The 13,530-nt window shown below is 42.7% G+C and overlaps 1 protein-coding gene across 2 annotated transcripts in view; it reads right to left on the bottom strand.

Moving 5' to 3' along the window:
* Nucleotides 1-2,487: 2,487 nt before the first annotated feature.
* LOC139265346 (lysosomal amino acid transporter 1 homolog) overlaps nt 2,488-13,530 on the bottom strand; it is a 61,929-nt gene continuing 50,886 nt past the window's right edge. For both annotated transcript variants that reach the window (XM_070882313.1, XM_070882314.1), the window contains exons 5-8: nt 11,273-11,391; nt 11,022-11,117; nt 10,328-10,513; nt 2,488-4,418 (exon numbers count right to left, since the gene is read on the bottom strand). In XM_070882313.1, the coding sequence (XP_070738414.1) occupies nt 4,323-4,418; nt 10,328-10,513; nt 11,022-11,117; nt 11,273-11,391 (497 nt within the window). In that variant the 3' untranslated portion in view covers nt 2,488-4,322. The remainder of the gene's footprint in view (nt 4,419-10,327; nt 10,514-11,021; nt 11,118-11,272; nt 11,392-13,530) is intronic.

Here is a 13,530-nt window from a genome sequence, read left to right as displayed (position 1 = left end):
TGCAACAGCTCCCACAAAAAAAAAATCCATATAAGCAAACAAATGGCAACCCGAGCAGTCAGAGCTATAGAAATCTGAAGTCTACAGGGTTTCTGACTGGCTTGGTCGATGGAAGGGACATAACAGATGTCTTATGAAAGTTATCCAGGCAAGTGCAACAATGCTGTTGACCATCAACAAGGCTAAGCCAGGAAAGGTGGGTGAGTAAAGGAGAGAAAGGCTAACGTGAATACTTCATGAACAAAATATCCATTCTCCAGCACTTTTCTCCTTTTAAAAAGGAACCAAAATGAAATAATAAAAGTTGGCAATGACAATTACAAATTAAATAGTTCTTCAATATTAGAACAGAAAAAGTTATTGGCTTCCTGACTACACTTCTATATTATATTTGAATAAATAATCTTAACAGAAAACCAAAGGAATCAACATTATACAGCCAAGAATGAGAAACTATAGTTAAGAGGAAAGGCTTGAAATATTGGGACTATTACCATTGGAACAGAGAAGACGAAGAGAGATTTAATAGAGTTTTTTAAATTATCAAGAGTTTTGCTGGGGTAAATAGGGCAGGACTGTTACCTCTGGTTATGAACTCAGTGAGAAGTAATCAATTCAAAATTGTCACTAAGAGTGTAAGGACAGAGGTTGGGAGAAATGTATTTATGCAGGGAGCTGTTAGAATGCTTTGCCACAAGGACTACTTGAGGTGGGACACATTGCATCTTTTATCAGAAAAATATATAAATATTTGAAGCAGTGGGCTATGAGGAGAGAGAACATCAGTGGGATTGGTTCTGGTTTGCTCTAGCAAAGAGCTGGTACAGACACAATGGGCCCCAAGTTTCCACACGATAAAAATCGGGTGCCCCTCCGAGCTGGGTGCCCGTTTTTCGCGCCTAAAAAAAACCTTGCGATTCTGGAGCGTTCTGCAGCTCCTTGTCTGCCCGGCGCGGCGCCCAGGGGGGCGGAGCCTACACTCGCGCCGATTTTGTAAGTGGGAGGGGACGGGTACTATTTAAATTAGTTTTTTTCCTGCCGGCAACGCTGCGCGTGCGCGTTGGAGCGTTCGTGCACACGCAGTGTGAAAAAAACATTGGCACTCGGCCATTTTTGTAGTTCTTTGTAGATGTTTAATTTTTGAACATTTTTTTAATAAAAGCACATTGTCATCAGCACATCAGCACTTGCAGCCTTCTCACTGTCTCCCTTCCCCCCCACCCCCCCCTCCGCGGGAAGAACGGGCGCCTCCTCTCCCCCCCGCCACGGGAAGAACGGGCGCCTCCCCCCCCCCGCGGGAAAGAACGGGCGCCTCCTACCCCCCCCGCGGGAAGAACGGGCGCCTCCTCCCCCCCCCCCGCAGGAAAGAACGGGCGCCTCCTACCCCCCCCGCGGGAAGAACGGGCGCCTCCTCCTCCCCCCCCGCAGGAAAGAATGGGCGCCTCCTCCCCCCCCCACCCGCGGGAAGAACGGGCGCCTCCTCTACCCCCCCCCCACGGGAAGAATGGGCGCCTCCCCCCCCCCCCGCGGGAAAGAACGGGCGCCTCCTACCCCCCCCGCGGGAAGAACGGGCGCCTCCTCCCCCCCCCGCAGGAAAGAATGGGCGCCTTCTCCCCCCCCCACCCGCGGGAAGAACGGGCGCCTCAGGCTGACTGCAGCATTCTCCGTGCCTGAAGCACTTTCACACAGGTAGGAAGATGGTTTATTTAATCTTTTCTTTGCTTATAAATGTTTATTCAGGTTGGATTTATTTGTATAATATTTGTAGAAGTATAAATAAGGATTTATTGTAGAATTTAATGACTTCCCTTCCCCCCCCCCCCCCTTCCCGGACGCCTAATTTGTAACCAGCGCCTGATTTTTTAATGTGTAGAACAGGTTTTTTCAGTTCTACAAAAATCTTCACTTGCTCCATTCTAACTTAGTTTGGAGTACGTTTTCACTGTGGAAACTTTGAAATCAGGCGTCAGTGGCCGGACACGCCCCCTTTTGAAGTAAAAATTCTGTTCCAAAGTAGAACTGTTCTACCTGACTAGAACTGCAGAAAAAAAAATGTGGAGAATTGCGATTTCTAAGATAGTCCGTTCTCCACCAGTTGCTCCTAAAAATCAGATGTAAATCATGTGGAAACTTGGGCCCATAGGGCTGAATGACCTTCTTACATGCTGTAAATTTCTATGGTTCACTTTCAATAAAGTAGACAAACATGCAAATAAATAATAAACTCACATACATCGCATATATCAGGCACACGCAACATTCAAAATTTACCTAAACTGTAAATTTTTGTTGCGTTTCAGGGAGATGTTTCATTCATTTCTCCGACTGCCTTTCAGATATTTCAGTCAAGTAGACAATCTCAATATATGAAGATAGAACTTCTCAATATAACATATATGATTTTTGCAAAACATATTTTGATGTTTAACCATCATGGTATACAGCCATTGGCATTTTTAATTGCACTTGCTTTATATTAAACATAGAAGTTTTGTTTAAAATGTAGTGTTTATGACTTGTTTGATTGGAGGCAGATTCGATCGTGGCTTTCAAAAGGGAATTAGATAAGTACCTGAAGGAAAAAAAATTGCAGGGCTACAGGGAAAGGGCGGGGGAGTGGGACTAGCTGAAGTGCTCTTGCAGAGAGCTGGCAGACTCAACAGGCCGAATGGCCTCCTTCTGTGCTGTGACCATTCTATGATTCTATTATTTGAATTCTGGAACACTGTATTGGAATGAGTTGAATAAAGATTTAAGAGTGTGCATAAAGATGGACAGTTAATATTATGGATGACCCTGTGGCAGAGCATATATTACAGGCAAGTCTAAGCCTGCTGAAAAATGGTCTCAGGAAATGGAAAAATGGATTCCCAATTAGTCAGAAGTGCTGTGCCAAAATATAAATATAAACAGTAAATAAAATGTGACAGGCAGGCAACACATAGCAAATGGCTGAGGACATTTACTATCAAACTTAATGAGCATTTAAAAATATTTATTTCCATCTCACAGCCAGTTGGCATATTATTTAACTGATTAAAACTTTATCAGAATGTATTAATGACTTAACAGCATTGCAATCTTGCCTCATGACTTCCTCTACTTATGCAGATTTAATAGTGTGGTACACTTCATAAAAAGTTCTAAATACTCCACTTTCACAAAAGCATGCTATGTTCATGTACAGTTTTTTACTCCATAACTATGGCAGTTACTTGAATGTATATATATCTATATTATATGTTTTTATATAGATATATATAGATAGTACACACAATTAAAGAAACAAATTCTAATGACAAATCTGAAAACATAAATCATTTAAATGGCATATCAGAGCTGTCATGCTGCTATTTTCGATGCTATAGTTTGTGGGACCCGAGAAAGTCCCTTGGCATTATTTGTCGATAAAACATTAAGCATTTAGTACATAATGATGAAGTATTTTCTACCAGGTTCCTTTTTTCTCCTCCTTTCTCCAAGAACATACAAAGCATCCTATCTCTACTCAACATCATTGCAGAAATGACACTAACTATTTTAAACAGTAAGTTCTAAAACTCTTGTGACAATGCTTTAAGTGTGAAACAGACAGATGTTTTACCTTGCAGTTTGTGCCTGAATACCAGCAGTATTTTTCTGGATCACAAGGCTTTTTAGAGCGGCAAGAAGGATAAGGCATTTAATAATGATTTGTGCGGATAACAGATACTACAATGAAAAGTGAGACACCGGATGGATGGACACTGATGGAAGTAGTTGCTCTGTGGAGCAAAGTGCATACTGTCTGAAAATCACAGGCGGGATAGTGGAAGGGACTCTGGGCCCAGACTCAGGCAGTGGCAGGGGACTCAGGGCCTGGTCTTGGGACATGGCCGGGGCCAGGGTTTGGGGCCTGGCCTCTTTCTTTTGGTGGAAGGGTGGAGGAGGTGGTAATGAGAATAAGAGGTGACAATCATCAAAAGCCTTGTACTAGCAACTGACCAGCGGGGTCTTGCCAGACAAGTAACCTATGCCTGATCAATCAAATCATTGGAATGAGACTTGACTTCATCACATGGTGCACACAAAACCAATTAGATTGTGAGATGAAGTCGCAACTTCAAACATTTAATATTTTTAAATAATACTGATATGAAACCTAATGAACCTGATAAGGATGACCATTGCAATATGATGGTAAACAACATTACAACAAATGAGCTTTTTGACTAAAGTCTAAAACTAAAACAGCAAGAATTTATAGAATGATTTTAGATTTAAATCCAACATTTAGAAACAATTTTTTTTAAAAACTGGTGCAATTGTGCAATGTTGTTCAGCTAGTCCTCTTCATCATCAAGGAGTGGTGCCACCTCTGGAACTGAACGGGGAGAGAAGTTGCTTCGTTTGCGATATCTAATAAACTGTGCAGTAATCTGCAGAGGTTCATTAAGGATGCAACTGAGAAAATATGTGACTAAATAACCCACAAACTTGTCTACAAATTTGGAAACCACGATATGAGATATGATCGGAACTATGATAATATTTTCATATATTTATATACATTGTCTCCATGCAGAAGGTTATAAAGCAAACCTATTTGTAGAAATTAATATAGTGATAACATGATGAAAGTGAAATAGTGTTTGGAAACATTTATTAAAAAAGGATACTGTTTTCATCATTGTGTTCTTTACACAAAAACAGGATAAATCTAACCTAGCCAATTACTCCCTATCTGATTCCTCCCAATCAGCAGTAAAATGATGCAAAGAGTTATTAGTAGTGCCATCAAGCAACATCTACTCACCTGTAACCTGCTCACTGATGCTCCATTCAGGTCCCATCAGACTTCCTCATAGTCTTGATTAAGACATGGACACAAGAGCTGGATGCCAGAAGATGTGACAATAGCTGCCATCGACATCAAGGTAGCATTTGACTGAGCATGGCATCAAGGAGCCTCAGCAAAACTGAGGTTAATGGAGGCCAAAGGAAAAACTCTCCAGTGGCTGGGGTCATACCTAATACAAAGGAAGGCGATTTGACGTTGTTGGAGGCCTGCCATCACAGCCCCAGGATATTGCCTTATGGAACCATCCTTAGGCCAACCATCATTAGCTCGTTCATTAATGAATATCTTGCTGTCATTAGGTCAGGAGTGGGGCTGTTTGCTGACCAATTCACTGCATTACCTTCCATTTACAACTCCTCCAATAACAAAGCAGCCACTGCTGACCTACAGAAGGACCTGGGCAATATTCGGGCTTGGGCTGACGAGTGACAGCTAACATATTGCAGCATGCAAGTGTCAGGTAATGAACATTCCGAAGAAAAGAAAGTCCAATTTACTCTCCTTGACCTTTAATGGAACCACCTCCACCTAATGCCGCACCATCAACATCTTCGAAGTTACCATTGGCCAGAAGCTTAACTGGACTGGTCATATCAATACTGCAGCTAGAAGAACAGGGCAAAAGCTGGATACACTGTGGTAAGTGTCCCATTTCTTGACCCCGCAAAGCCACTCCACCATCTTCAAGGCTCAAGTAAGGAGGGCGATGGATTACTCATCACTCGTTTGGATGCATGCAGCAGCAACAATCTCAATACCATCCAGGACAATATCCAGCACCCTTCATCACTGGCACACTGTGGCCGCATAATGCACTAACTACAGGGTGCATTGCAGCAACTCACCAAGTTTACTTCAACTGCATCTCCCTTTCCTGCAACCTGGACCACTGAGAAGGTCAAGAGCAGCAATGTCATGGCAACACCATCACCTCAAAATTCCCCTCGAAGTCACAAACCATTCTGACTTGGACATACATCACCATTCCTTCATTGTTGCTGGGTCAATATCCTGCCCAACACCATTGTGAGAGCACCATCATCACAGGGACTGCAGCGGTTCATGGAAAAGATTCACCACCACCTTCCCAGGGCAACTAGGGATGGATAGGAAATGCAGCTTTGCCAATGTCACCCATATCCGAAAAATATATATATATTTTTTTAAAGTCAGTAAAATCTCTACTTGTCATTCTTTTAAAGAAAATAAATTTAACAGCATGTTTTCCGTGGATTTAGGTAATTTGTTGCTTGAATAAAGTGATACTTCCTGCCAACCGGGTAGGAGCCGTGCCATGGGTGCTGATATCAGCTGAAAACGACAAGAGCAAGAAGCCAATCAAAATGAGTTTTCATAGTCTGGACCTCAACCAACTAAATATATGAAAACAGACAAACAGACTGGGAAGTTGATACTTCTGTACATAGCAGTGGAATGAGGCATACTGAGGAATAAGGCACGTGATCAGAAATTGGCATCTGCGACTCAGCACTTTTGGGTTCTAACATTCTCCATCACGGTGCTACCACACCACTTCCTCCCTTTATCTTGGTGCACATTCTCAATTTATTTCAGTTGCAGACTACTCATAAAATTAAAAAGCTCTGGAAACTTCAAAAACTTTCATGTCCCATAAGGGGCTCAATTTTCCCTAGTGATTTGCACTGCTTTTCTTGGCATAAATTAAAAAATCCAAGGTCCCCAATCTCTGTGCGCCCCTGTAACTCAGTTACGATTTTTTTTGGTTAGTTTTGTTTTGCGTCAGAGCACATAGGGTGATGGGCAGGAGGCCTTACTCATGTCGGGTATAACGAGACAGACATTCGTACCTGCACCTGAGTGATGCAGACTGTGTCAGAAGGCTGTGTTTCCGCAAAGAAGTTGTAACTGAGATCTGTGAGTTAGTAAAAGCAGACCTGCAACCTAGAAGTGTCAGGAGGACTGCTTTGTCAGTTGAAGTGAAGGTTACAGCTGCACTTTCATTCTATGCATCTGGATCGTTCCAGGCTACAACTGAGGATGTGTGCGCCATTTCTCAACATGCAACACATATCTGCATTTGGCAGGTGACTGCTGCACTATATGCCCGGAGGAATGACTACATAAAGTTCCCCGTGACCACCCAGGCAATGCGTGAAAAGGCCATGGGCTTCTCCAGGATTGCTGGCTTCTCAAAGGTACAGGATTGCATTGATTGTACACACATCACCTTGCGAGCACCTTTGGAGGATTCCGAGATGTACAGGAACAGAAAAGGCTTCCATTCCATTAATGTGCTGCTCATGTGTGACGACATGCATCGCATCATCAGTTGATGCGTGATACCCTGGGAGCACCCATGATGCGTTCATCCTACGTGACAGCATTGTATCTGTCATGTTTCAGCAGCAGCCAGAAGGGCAGAGCTGGCTACTGGGAGACAAAGGTTACAGCCTCACCACCTGGCTTATGACGCCCCTACGCGTAACCAGGAGAAAAGCTGAACAGGAATACAACATGTCGCACATTGCGATGTACAGCTTAATAGAGAGGACTATTGGTATCTTGAAACAGCGTTTCCAATGCCTGGACCATTCCGGAGGCTACTTGCAATACTCCACTGAGATTGTCAGTTCACTGTTGTGTGCTGCATCTGCCTTTAGCCATCATGACGCAGCAGCTAATGGTAGTAGAAGACTCACCTGAGGTGAGAGTGGCTGATGATGAGGAGGAAGATGCAGATGAGCAAGAGGTGGACAAGGATGAGGAAGCCATGCAACTACCGGAGAACGATGTCGGTGAAGGGCGGGCTGTCGTGCCCCTTTAACGATTGCTCGAGCCTTGCGCCAGCAGCTCATCTGTGAACACTTTGCTGCCTGAAGACTCAGCGGCAACTATTCCAAATGGAACATGTTTACTGTTTAGACCTGTTCCGTAATGTTATCTTATGTTAATGGAACAAATGATGGAATTTATTCTTGTTTACTTCAAAAAGTTGTGTTAATAATGGAAATGATTCTATTTTTGTTCAAAAGATTGTGTTAATAATGGAATAAATAACGTAAATGATTCAGTTATAATGTAAAATATATTTTATTCAAAAGTTTAACATTTGTTTGTACTTAACTTAAAAAAATATTCTTGTATCAAACTTTAAAGTTTTCAGTTAAGATCACTTACAAACTTCTAAACTTGTAAATTTACATAACTTACAAAAAACTTTTAACTTGAGAACAGTTACAACAGTAACAACAATAATAACAGCAGCAGCAAAGAAAGGCTGCACCCATCTCTCCTCCACCTTACTCTAAGACCAGCCGCTGCGCTTAGTTTTTGGTAACTCCACCCTTTTCGCAGGCAGTGGCACAGCATTTCTCAGGTTGGTACCAAGCTTATTCTTTCGAACATCCTTGGTAATGTGCACTTCTTGATGGGGGAAGGAGGGGGGGGCGGGGCAGGGGGGGGCAGGCGGTAATATAAAGAGCCCAGCTTGGGCCTCTTCAGGGGCTGGTCTAGGAATTGGAGTGGGAGTGACAGGTGAGTCTGTCAATGGGCGCGGGATCTGGGCGTGTTCCCTTATTGCAGTAGCTAACTCCGACATTCCCTCCTTCATGTGTCCTGACAGTGTGTGAACTACCTGCAGCACTCCCTCCCTCATGTTCGTCGACAGTGTCTCAGCTACCTGTAGCATGTCCTCCCTCGACAGCACTCTCATGAGGTGCAGGATCTAACAGATGTGGTTCAGTTGATGGCAATGAGTGTGATGTGTCAACTACCTGCAACATTCCCTCCCTCATGCGCACCGACATTGTTTGAGCTGACTGAGACATTCCCTCCCTCATGTTCCCAGTGTTCCCATTTCTCGTGAGTGTTGTTACTGCTCCCGACAGTCCCAATACCTCATCACCCATACCACTGATGGTGTCCAGGAGTGATCAGGTAAGGTCAATGCTCTCCACACTCATTGCCATCATCTGAACCACAACTGTTAGATCCTGCACCTCAGGAGAGCGTTGTCGAGCTCTCCTTCCCCACTGCAAGCCACTGGAATCTCCAGCCTCAGACGGTGGGAAACCATGGAATGTCCCACCAACACTCATACCACTCAGGGAAGGGGCTGGCACCTCGATGGGCAGCACCTGCACCTCCTCCAGAGTGAGTACAACAGTGGGGGATTCATCTATCCCTTCCCCCTCTCCCCATGCTCTTGGTCTGGAAGGTGGGATTGGAAGATGTTCTCCTCTTTAGGCTCGTCCGCGTCTGAATCTTCTTCTGCATCGTCAGGGTTGGCCTCGAGTTCTGCAAAATATATCAGAACAGACAAATGGTTAGCAGATGAGGGGCAGGGTGGCATGAGTAGGCTCACACAGCAGCAGGTAGCAGGCTGATTTGAAGGACCACGATGAATGATAGCACATTGCATCAACCGAAGCGTAGCTGACAGAGACAACCCCATGAACCAGAGCATGGCTAGCCCACGCAGTACTTAACATTTAGCAAAGCTAGACTGTGGAATTTGCAGGATTTACCCTCTCCCTCGAGTGTGGGCCCAGGTTGTGCAGTGGTGGTTGCTTTTCTCCAGGCAGGACCCATCAAAGCAGCGACCCTCTCTTCTAAAGGTGTCAGTAGCTGCAGATTTGCCCGGCCTCCTCCTGTTCAGTTCTTTCTCGTTTGTTGTGTGCCACCTTCCTCTGCAAAATGAAAATATAACTTTTTAGAGAGGGTGTCTTTCTGCTGGGTGGGACATATATGGCTGGTCACATTTACAATTCCAGTGAATAAATGAAAATATTTCATACACTAACTACTTGACCAAGGTTCTGCCACTTCTTTTTGCACTGGCCTCCAGACCTCGGGGTGGTCACCATTGCACAGTAATCTTCTGCAAGTAGGTTCCAGCTTTTCTTCATTTCTTTTGGTGAAACTTTTGTGTGACCTCTGCTGGTGTCCAGTTCATGCCATCTGTTCTCAATCACAGTAACTAGTGCCTCCACTTCATCCTGTAAGAAATTCTTGGTCTTTGCGCTGCGTTACATCTTGTATTGCAGCTCCAATTTTTCCAATGAGAATTAAAGTTCTCACACACAACTGGCTCTTTAAAAATGGCCGAACGCAGGCTGGAACCTGTACTGGGCAAGCGCGCCCATAGGAATCACGTCAAAAATGTCCTTTTTTCTCGCGCATGCGAATAAAGGACAGCATCATTTTTTCGGCGCAGACAACAGGCTCCACCTACCGAGTCTGTGCGGTGCCAATTTCAAAAATAGAACGGGGAAACTTGCTACTTCTTTTTTTGGAGTAGTTGGGGCCAAGAAGAACAGGCATAACTCTGACAATACGCAAAAAAACGGCATTGGAGAAAATTGAGCCCAAAAATCTGAACATCTGGAAGTCAAAATGAACACTTTAGAAAATTGATTTTGTCTCTCAAATAACTTTCCAGCTAGCCCCCAATGACAATTTTTTAAAGTTTCTTGAATGCTGCAATAGTAACACTGAAAAGGATACAAAGAAATCCACCAACAGTACTCCAAAACTACCGATTAACCAGGCCAGATGATGGAGGATGTATCTGTTGGCAGATGCTTTATTTTCAGGCACTTTTACGACCACACTAAGTCCATATGTAGTATTGCCCAGCATTGCTAATGCAAACAGCAAATAGGATGTTCCCTCTGTGGATTTCCTCTGGAACTGCAACAATCAGATTATATAAACAAAACTTTTGTTTCATGCAACAACCTAGTAGTGGTCTGGCCATTAACAAAGAATTAAGGGCAATTTAAAAAAAACATTTTTAAAAAGTGATTTGAAAATTTGAATTTTCAAAGGTGTGTTGTTGTATAATAAAACCACGAGACCAAGTGACCTTTGAGTAACATGAGTTTCAACAACTTCGGTGTAGTGCTCAGTCTATAAAAGGAAATCTTTATAATCTGCAACGTGCTGACCATATGGACAACGGAGTTGTTATTTTGAGGTTTAGAGAATTCTATGGTGCAGGCTGAGCTCTTGTGCTTCTCATGCGAGTGGAAACTAAATAAATACTTGTTGCATTCTCCAGTAACTCCACTACCGTAAGTACTGAATGCAGAGAACAAAAATGAGCTGGGGATTGGAGGAAACCTTTTTTTTTCTGGCATTGATCAAAATTAATCTAATTCTTACAAAACAGAAAGCAAAGACTTAATAAATTACTTACATTTTTGTATAGCTGAGGAAAACGAGAGCCAAGATAAAATATGCAGGACATATAGCCACAGATGTATCCAACGAGTTCAACAGTATCAAAAGTATCCTGAAAAACAGCAAAACAAAAATACCAAAAATGTTGAGATGACTGCCAGAATTTAACATGTTAAAGACTTGCTTCAGAACTTGCAACAATTTACACCATGAACACATTAAAAATAAATCAATAGAACTAAAACAAAGAAAGCCAACATCACAAACCGGTTGTCCTGGAGAACTCCGACTGTGATGAGATATTCTCAATAAACGTAATATAGTCATCATTGTTATCACACATATTAGAACCCAGGCAACGCACAGCCACTTCAAGAGAGAATTTGCTGAAATGCAAAAAATATAGCAGGGTTTACTACAGTTGAAAATGAAGATCTCCATTACACGTAGCAGTCAAGCAGATTTAAAATAAATACATAGAAAAAATGAATGGGCATTGTTACTCCATTGTAGGAAAAAAATATAGGCTACTCATATGGAATTTAGAAGCTACAGATCTTGATGGCTAACAAGTGCCATTGATCAATGCTAATGCATTGGTGTACCGAAATAGCTGTGTCTCAAGACTATCTTTAGATTTTTATGACCCTGCTGCAGAGGATGATCATCTAAATGGCAGCAAAAGTCTATAGATTATACTCCAATGACAGAGTGTTGCAATAAGTAATGTAATACTTCATTAACATTCTCTTTTGGTTCTGCAGGATTACAACTATTTATAGTGCATGGTGTCATGGAGCCGATTTTAACTACTACTGGCCGGTGTAAACGGGGCATTAGCGGCATAGTAGTAGTATTGGGTCACCTACTTCCCTCTTTATGTTGGTGCTCCAGTCACCACCATCTTGGTATGGGCATTAGATGCGTGACTGGAAGAATGTATCTCTTGGCACACAAAAATGACTCCAGTATGCTGCTGGCCTGGAATGTTTGCTGCTGGCCTGGAATGTAGGCTGCCTCCGCATGTGGGACAGCCAATTTCCCGCCCTCCTCAACCAGCACGATGCATTGGAGTGCGTAACTCGTAGCTCATTGGATCAATGTAAATGAGGACAGAGTCTCAAAATAGATCAGGCCTCATGGTGACAACAACCGTCAGGCAGCGAGCGTCTGGTTTGCCGCAAAAATTTAAATCAACCCCATTTCTCTTATTTGTTGATGTGCTTTAACTTTGTATTAGTTCAAATATCCTGCAACATTGAAAATTATAATTTACCTCTTTTTTCTTTGCATCCCTTTCTCCAAAATAATAGTATACAAATTTAAACAGGATTTGAAACAACAAAGGTAAAATTCAACTTCAGCGAGAGCACAAAGTAGACGCGAGCAGATCAGCTGGCCATTGCACTCCGATCCACTACCACCAGCTTTGCATCCCCGATAAAGTTGAACGTCACCTCCAATAGAAACTTTCGAAAAATGCATTTCTGGGCCAACCTCCAATATCACAATTTGTTTTTAGGTTATTTCAAAGATAGTGAATTAATAAATTGCCCGCTGTCAGATATAATGTATGATTACAGAAATACAGGATTGAGTATTATAAATACCAGAAAATTATTGCCATTAATGATTTAAATAATATGCTTGGGTTGTTATAAAAGGTGGGCTAACTTTGAGTAATGACAAAGTATCATTAATTAGATTGCATAAAGTACAGAGGTTACTTCACACAGGTTATCATGTACGCAATAGTAAGGAAGGACATTAGCGTGGATGATGTGGAATCTATATGGGTAGAGCTGCGAAATACCAAAGGGCAGAAAACGTTAGTGGGAGTTGTGTACAGACCACCAAACAGTATTAGGGAGGTTGGGATGGCATCAAACAGGAAATTAGGGACACGTGCAATAAGGGTACAGCAGTTATCATGGGTGACTTTAATCTACATATTGATTGGGTTAACCAAACTGGTAGCAATACTGTGGAGGAGCAGCTCCTGGAGTGTATAAAGGATGGTTTTCGAGACCAATATGCCAAGGAACCAATTAGAGAGCAGGCCATCCTAGACTGGGTCTTGTGTAATGAGAGAGGATTAATTAGCAATCTGGTCGTGCGAGGACCCTTGGGGAAGAGTGACCATAATATGGTAGAATTCTTCATTAAGATGGAGAGTGACACAAGTTAATTCAGAGACCAGGGTCCTGAACTTAAAGAAAGGTAACTTCGAAGGTATGAGACGTGAATTGGCTAGGATAGACTGCCGAATGATACTTAAAGGGTTGACGGTGGATAGGCAATGGCAGACATTTAAAAGATAACATGGATGAACAACAACAATTGTACATCTCTGTGTGGCGTAAAAATAAAAAAGGGAAGGTGGCTCAACCATGGCGAACAAGGGAAATTAGGGAAAATGTTAAATCCAAGGAAGAGGCTTATAAATTGGCCAGAAAAAGCAGCAAACCTGAGGACTGGGAGAAATTTAGAATTTAGCAGAGGAGGACTAAGGGTTTAATTAGGAG

The sequence above is a fragment of the Pristiophorus japonicus genome, chromosome 6 (assembly GCF_044704955.1).
Source record: "Pristiophorus japonicus isolate sPriJap1 chromosome 6, sPriJap1.hap1, whole genome shotgun sequence".
Lineage (NCBI taxonomy): Eukaryota > Metazoa > Chordata > Chondrichthyes > Pristiophoridae > Pristiophorus > Pristiophorus japonicus.
Note: the sequence above shows the minus strand (reverse complement) of the source record. Positions and strands in the feature narration are given on the sequence as shown.